Raw genomic sequence first — 7832 nt, 5'->3', positions numbered from 1 at the left:
GTGAGTTTATGTTGCTGTTGTTGTTCTGATGAGCTGAAATATTTAGGAACCACAGAGCAGCTCAGACCTGCTGCTGGTTCAATCATGATGTTCTTATGAAGCTCGGGTTTTACTGTTCTTCAGGTTACTCTCAGTTTAAATATTCCAGAACTACCTCAGATGGATTTTTACAGTGTTGGTTTCAGCTTAATTAATACTAATAAATCCTAGTTTAACAGTCAGCAGTTTGGTGGTTGTTAATCAGATTAAATTATGTTTTCTGGGACATTGTACCGACAGCTTTGGACCTTCTCTACCACATGGACATGTTCAGACAGAAGGTAAAATTGTCTTTTAAACAACTTAATACTCAGTTTGAGGAGCAGCTTTAGCATCTCCAACACTCAGAACTTCCTACTGATGCTCAATAGGACTGAGATCTGGGACACCTGGAGGTTTATTACATTCCTATGGAGGAAATCTAGAAAAAAAATGTTTCTGTAGTATTATTAGAATCTGCAAAAAGGTTATTAAACACACAAACCACAAAAAAGAAAGAAACAACTTTATTTGTTAATAATTATCATCCTAATTCTAAGTCAAGCACAGATCATTCATTTGAATTTAATAAAGGCAGGTATTCAGTTTCCTACAGAAGCATTGAGCTGCTGCCCAGGCAAAGGAAAGAGATATCCTGTTATAACCTGAAACTTTATTGTTTCAACAAAATATCTTTCACTCTCAAACAATTTATTTATCGGGTAAGAACAAGATAATTTATTGTTCAAACGTCAAAAAGATTTAGCGGTCTACGTTCCTACCCTAACATATGGCCATGAATTTTGGGTCATGACCGAAAAACGAGATCCCAGTTATAAGCGGCTGAAATGAGCTTTCCCCGTAGGGTGGCCGGGCAGCCCCTTAGAGATAGGGTGAAGGGCTCGGCCATCCGGGAGGAGCTTGGAGTAGAGCCGCTGCTCCTCCACATCGAGAGGAATCAATTGAGGTGGCTTAGCCTTCCATACTGGATGCATCCTCCCTCGGGAGGTGTTCCAGGCACGTCCCACCAGGAGGAGGCCCAGGGGACGGCCCAGGACATGCTGGCGGTACTATGTCTGTCGGCTGGCCTGGAAACGCCTTGGGCTCCCCTAGCTGAAGGAGGTGTCTGGGGAGAGGGACGTCTGGGTGTCTCTACTGATTCTGTTGCCCCCGAGACCCGGTCTCGGATGAAGCAGAAGACAACGAGTAGGAGTACGTCAAAAAAATGTTTGTCCTTGCTCACCCCTTTATGGGTCCAGACACTTCAGCAAATATCTCACAGTACTCTATGTGACAGAACCTGCCTAAATTAAGTTTAGTTGGTCCTGTCCAGAACTGCTTCCACCTCAGTCAGATTAGAATCGTTCTTCCTCCTGTAAAGAACCATGTTTTTTACGTTCCATCTCAGTGTATGCATGATTATCACAGTATTGTTCAGGCTGCACAATGATGGCAGAATCGCTCCATGGCTCAATCCACGTAGGAAGTAGAACCTAATCCATTCTGACAAGACATTATCTGCATCGTCATCATCGTGGTCATTTTATCAGGTAAACATGATGTTCCAACAGTAAAAGGTATGATTTTATAACTTCAAAACTTTGTTGATCAAACAATGTAACTTTCTTGTTTGTATAAGGTATTATTACGTTACTACACCATATTTATATTGTAATAATGTGATATTATGTTGTCCAGAAATAAAGTATATTTTTGAAACAATGATGTTTTCAGGTGATGTAAAACGTATGTATCTCTTTTTTTCTTTTTCCTGTGCAGCAGCTCTATGCTTCCATAGCATGCTGATTAGCTACATTTGGTATAATCTGGCATAACGTAACCACCAGCAGCAAAGTGGATCCAATGTGATCCTTAGTTTGTGTTTAATGTGTACATAGGTGTGTTTGTTGTCTTCATCAGGGCGTAAAGGTGTGTAGGTGTGGTGTCCATCAGTGTGCGTGTGATGTCCATCAGTGCGTATAGGTGCGTGTGTGGTGTATGCTCCACACATCTCCGTTCAGAGCATTGGCAGCTCCTTGCAGCGTCCAGGTGAACAGAGCCAGCTGACGTCTGAAACAACTCTCGTCAAATCGTCCAGGGTCAGAGGTCAGCAGGTCCAGATGCTCTGTGAGCGCCCTCAGAGTGTGGTTACCACGTCCATGAATAACATGGCGGAACGGTGTCTCCATTGCAGACACATACTGAGACAGGAAGTAGTACTCCACCTTGAGGACAGAGAACAGGCAACGAGCAGGAACAGTTGTTATCCATCCATTCATCCATCCATCCATTTGTACATCATCCACAGTTCCACAGACACCTCTGAATCACTTTTTTATTCTGCTCCACAAGTTGAACAAGTTTTTGGTATACTAAAAATTCTCCAGTGGAAATATGAGAGACAGAACCACCAGAAACTCATACTACTACCACTGTCTTTGTAAGACTAAATGTGTTCCTGGAACAGGATGAAGAGTGAATTGCTCCTCTTGAATTAGATCTCCACCTGTCAGCTATACTCTCCATCTCAGAAACCTGACAAAGACCTGACATTAGAGCTGAGTTTTCCTGTCAGCATGTATTGCAAAATCTGGCGCATTTATTTACATAGAGGGACCATCACCTCAGTCTCTCATTCCAAGAACATGGTCTCCAACATTCAGAATGCTGAGGAACCGATTGATCTGGGTGAGCAGCTCTCCATTCACACTGTAACAATAAAGACACAATGCCTCCTTCCCTGTTAATTTAATGTCCAGTCTCAGTTTCATGATGCAGGTATCTTAGTACTTATGGAGGTCATATGTTGGTTCAGTGGGGATTCTGGCAATGAAGTGTTTTCTACATGTATCCTTACCCTGTGAGTGCATTAGTACTTAGAGGAAGGACAGAAAAGTCTTTCAGGCCCATTTGTCCCTCCCTGCTGACGGGTCTGCTCAGTACTGTTTGGGTAATGACTTCGTAGTTTATGTACCTCTTATAATATGGCTATTGAACAGAACAGTACTCATACCTTCATGATGCGGGTGTTGTAGAGGCGTGCAGTGGTCGGGTTGTGCAGGTCGCTGTAGTCAATGGCTCTCTGCAGAGTCTCGGCAGCTCGACTGTAATCTCCTCGAGCGCTGAAGAGCCACTGAGGAGAAACACCTCTGGACTAAATACACAAAGGGGATAGAGAGAAGACTGATTCACTGTGACATCACACCACCTATCCACCTGAAAAATATCAGGAGATACCTGCAGCTCAGCTGAGTGCTTGTTGAGGTGGGCACTGAACTGCAGCACCGACTGAGCATAGGAAGTGATGCGTAGAGGCAGGATGTGGTCATGGACCAATCGCAGCACCATTTCCCCGACCAGCTCACCAAGGCGCCGCCCAATGACCCCCAGTCGACCCCCAAGAAACTCCTGAAAGTGAGGCACGCTGTCCAGTGGTGTGTTGAGAAAAGGGTAAGCTCTCTCCTGTATCCAGAGATGATATGACAAACAGTGATGATAAATCATCTAACATGATGTAGCTTCTGTGAAGTAAAATAGACAGGTTCTATATGTTGTAGCTCTATGAATATTCACATGATAGCCAAACCTTTTCTGAGCTGACAGAACCAAGACTGTTTGTTTTTGACCTGTGAGTTAAAAGTTAGATGTTACCTTAGTGAATCTGAGCTCCATTGCTGGAACTCCTGCAAACGCAGTGAAACTGTAGGCTCCACTGTTCAGATACAGGGGCTTCATACTGAGGAGATACAGCAGCACAATCTTACCAGTCGTAAACCTCACATCCATATTCTGTAGAAAATGATTGGTGTGTTTGTTTCCTCACATCCTCCAGCTGCCTCCATCTCTTTCAGCCTGGCTGTAGATGGTCTGACCTGCATGTTTGGGATGTTCCACCTGCAGCACAAGAGCACAGCCCAACCTAAACAGGTGACACACTTCTTGCTTTTGGACTTCAAGATAATTCTGAACAATGTGGTCCTGAAATATATTCCTTATGAATCAAGCTAAAGTTTGTAGTTGCAGCTGATTAAGATAGAATTAGAGGTCCAAGTACTGTGGAACTTTCTGTGTCTGTGCTGTAAAGATATAAGGGGCATTAGCCAGTAAAGACTCAGCATGTTCACCTGTTTGATAGCAGAGTCCAGTAGGTCTACTAGTAGAGGACTGGTGTAAGCTGAAAGGTTATCATCACCTGTTAAATAAGACATTCTCTTATGTCTGTAACTGGCTGAGAAAAAAAATAACAAGCTTTCTAATTGGCTCAGAGCTCAATGTTACCCATGATGGCCTGATCCAGACTGAAGTAGGCCACAGCCTTCAGGTGGAGCATGGACAGGTAACCCTGGTGGTCAAGGGTCAAAGTCAGTCAAAGTTTAGCTTTAAGACAATGTAGAAGATTTTTCTGTGAAGAACCTCGAGCCATTCAGTTGCTCCAACATTCCCAAAGTCTCCAGCATCCCAGCTGACGAACAGCAGACTGCGTCTGGGACTGAAACCTGAAACATCCATCAGGTGTTTCAGAGGGGAATCAGTCATCCAGGTACACCTGTGTCTAGGTTGGTCTTACCTTTCTTCACCATGGCTGAGAAGGTTCGAGCCAGCTCCAATAGGATTGCTGTTCCAACCCCAGACTTCACAGCTCCTGGACCCAAAGAGTCCCTCTGAGCTCCCAGAATTATATACTGATCTGAGGCAGAGATTAGTGGTTTATAACTGCTGCAGGATGCTTCACTTGTCAGTGGTGTGATGTCAGGGCATACCTGGCTCAACGTGGCCCTCCAGTGAGGAGAAGATATTGTTGAGCAGAACAGGATTCATCACGTTATGGACCGACATCTGGACTCTGCGTTCGGAGCTGAACTCTGGACCAAGCACACAGCGGACATATGGGAGCCGACCTCTCCAAGATGGAGGACAGGGTGGACCTGACAGCTGGCTGAGACACAAAGGAGGGCAGTCAGGTAACAATTACAGCTGAGCAGGTAAAATGAGGGGGTGGAACTTACCTTAGCAGCTTGGCGGCCACAGTGGCAGTAATTGGCAGGGCTGGGATCAGTGGTAGGCCAGAGGACGGGATGGGTGGAAACTTAGAGTGATTAAAGGAGGGAAAACCTGGAGTAAAGGGGTCACCTGACCCAAGGTGGACCTGCAGAGAGAGATGCTGATTGGTCAGGAGCTCAGGTGTGTCTTCGGTTTGTTCAGGGGTGTTGATGTTACATGTTCAGATACGGCGGTGTGAGAGGTCAATCCAAGCCGCCGGGGGTCCTGTGGCAGGTCAGCAGGGTCAGGATAGATCAGAACTCCACCCGCTCCGTTCCTCTCAGCCAACCACACCTTCTCGGCAAAACTGACTCCGCCCCCAACCCGCATCACCACCACACAGCCGGCTGCTGACACACCCACGCTCTTCAGCCAATTAAAGTCCTCTGGGCGGCCATAGTTGGCGTATACCACACCCCCCTGAAGACAGACAGGCAAAGGTGACTGGGATGGTGGTTACCATGGTGACCAACACTTCCAGTGGATTCTCCTCCTACCGTGTAGTTTCCTGTGGCGCTGTATGGACAGTAATCAAACGGGTTCAGAGCAATCTGTTCTGAGATCAGACCTGCAGAGTCCACGAGCTGCAGAGAGCTTCTCTGAGTCCTGCAGTTAGAAACCAAAACAAATCAATGATTGCCACATGGTGGTCAGACTAGGACTGTAGACTGGATATTATTGCCTTCATTAATATATCAAAGTTCCCAGGTCCAGGTTCAGAACTGCTGAAGGTCCTCATGTCCAGAATTTTAAATGTCTGATTGCTGAACATTATGGTTCAGTCACTGTTAACAAAAAACTGAAATAGGGACCTGACATGGCCTTAATTGTTGACTCACATTATGATTCCTCAGATTTCCTAGACATGTTATTTACCATTGCATAATGCCCCTCCGACAATGTCAAGTATGTTTATTGTGAGAGGTTTAATTTATTAAATTGTTTGCAATAAACAAACAACACAAGAAAATTTCAACTAGTGAAATCAAGCTAATGTTACAAAAGTTTGATCAATATTCAACAAGATGGCGCCGACGATGGCAACCTCGGAGCTTCGCTCTCTCTTTGTTTTTGCATTTTGTGTGTTTTTATGTTTTTTGAGCCACAGTTCTGTGGTGTCGGGCCACAATCCTGTGGTCTCATTCAGTAGAGAGGAACTTCTCAACATCAGAGAGTCCTCTCTTGGGTTTTTTTCACCATCTTTCATCGATCCGAGGTTCACCGAGCTCCTGGCGAGTGGAGCTGCGGCTCTATATGGGATCCTGCGCCGAAAGCGGCGGAGGGGAAAGTGTGCTGGAGCGCTGGTAAAGTTCCGCAAACGAGGACTTCGTCCACCACTGCCTTCAATCCACCTGGCAAATGTCCGCTCTCTCAACAACAAGATGGACGAGCTGCTTCTTCTCACCGGTAAAAACACGGACCTCCGCGGATCAGCGGTTCTCTGCTTCACCGAGACATGGCTGAGTGAAAACATCCCGGACCGTGTACTGCTGTTGCCGGACTTCCAGCTGCTCAGAGCGGATCGCAGCGCGGAGCTATCGGGGAAGAGCCGAGGAGGCGGAATCTGCTTTTATTTAAATGAAGGTTGGGGCAGAGACGTAAAAGTGCTGGGAAAAACATGTAGCCCGGATCTGGAGTCATTTTCCATAATCTGTAAACCGTTTAATTCACCGAGAGAGTTTTCCTCGTTTATAATAATCGGCTCATATTTTCCACCGCATGGCTGCACTTCTGCCGCGGAAAAACATCTTGCTGAGCTGATTACAGACCTGGAGAAAAAATACACGCACTCTTTCATCATAATACTGGGAGATTTTAACAGCGCAAACCTCTCAAATGAACTCCCCAAATACAGACAGCATATTAAGTGTCCCACCAGAGACAAAAACACACTGGACCATTGTTACACAGCTTTAAAGGACTCATATCATGCTGTTACCAGGGCTGCTCTGGGTTTTTCGGATCATTATCTAATCCACCTCATCCCAACCTACAGACAGAGACTAAGAGCTTCCAAACCCAAGGTTCACACTGTTAGGAAGTGGACTGAAGAATCATAGCAGATGCTACAGGCCTGCTTTGAATGCACAGACTGGACTGTTTTTGAAACCTCAGCCACTGACTTAAACCAACTAACTGATGTGGTGACATCATACATCAGTTTCTGTGAGGACATGTGTGTGCAGACCAAGACCTTCTGCACCTTTGGGAACAATAAGCCATGGTTTACTCCACACCTCAGGAATCTGCGCAGGGAAAAGGAAGAAGCTCACAGCAGTGGAGATTGGGCGCGGTACAGACAGGCCAGGAACAAACTAACAAAAGAGATCAAAGCAGCTAAGAGAAGCTACAATGAGAAGCTTAAGAACAGCCTTTCTAGTGGTGACACTTCAGCTGTATGGACCGGTTTGAGAAACCTGACTGCCTACAAGAGCCCCTCCACCCATCCTGAACAGAGTCGTCTCCTGGCCAACCGTCTGAATGGCTTCTACTGCAGACATGACAAGAAGCCATTCACACCTCAAATCATCCCCTCTACATCCCATTCAGGAACAAATTCCTCCCATAAAGCAACCAACCCCCCACCATCAGATCCTGTGCCTGCACTAAAGATCTCCGAGGAAGATGTAAACAGGCTCTTTCAGCGCATGAAAACAAAGAAAGCTGGAGGACCTGATAACGTCTCCCCATCATGTCTGAAAGCCTGTGCACATCAACTTGCTCCGATCTTCACAAGGATCTTCAACAAGTCACTGAAGAAATGTGAGGTCCCC

General features: G+C 45.8%; 1 protein-coding gene across 2 annotated transcripts in view; it reads right to left on the bottom strand.

The window, feature by feature from the left end:
* Positions 1-527: 527 nt before the first annotated feature.
* The window catches only part of tfr2 (transferrin receptor 2), a 28357-nt gene continuing 21052 nt past the window's right edge, over positions 528-7832 (bottom strand). Inside the window, exons 6-18 of one of the 2 annotated variants that reach the window (XM_047385327.1) lie at positions 5556-5664; positions 5236-5478; positions 5025-5164; positions 4779-4954; positions 4586-4705; positions 4432-4514; positions 4297-4360; positions 4143-4210; positions 3842-3912; positions 3670-3754; positions 3256-3480; positions 3032-3172; positions 528-2243 (exon numbers count right to left, since the gene is read on the bottom strand). In XM_047385327.1, coding sequence (XP_047241283.1) covers positions 1989-2243; positions 3032-3172; positions 3256-3480; positions 3670-3754; positions 3842-3912; positions 4143-4210; positions 4297-4360; positions 4432-4514; positions 4586-4705; positions 4779-4954; positions 5025-5164; positions 5236-5478; positions 5556-5664 — 1780 coding nt within the window. In that variant the 3' untranslated portion in view covers positions 528-1988. The remainder of the gene's footprint in view (positions 2244-3031; positions 3173-3255; positions 3481-3669; positions 3755-3841; positions 3913-4142; positions 4211-4296; positions 4361-4431; positions 4515-4585; positions 4706-4778; positions 4955-5024; positions 5165-5235; positions 5479-5555; positions 5665-7832) is intronic. The other variant, XM_047385328.1, reaches the window with a different exon arrangement.

The sequence above is a fragment of the Girardinichthys multiradiatus genome, chromosome 14 (assembly GCF_021462225.1).
Source record: "Girardinichthys multiradiatus isolate DD_20200921_A chromosome 14, DD_fGirMul_XY1, whole genome shotgun sequence".
NCBI classification, from domain to species: Eukaryota; Metazoa; Chordata; class Actinopteri; order Cyprinodontiformes; family Goodeidae; genus Girardinichthys; species Girardinichthys multiradiatus.
This window is presented reverse-complemented; position numbering and strand designations above follow the sequence as displayed.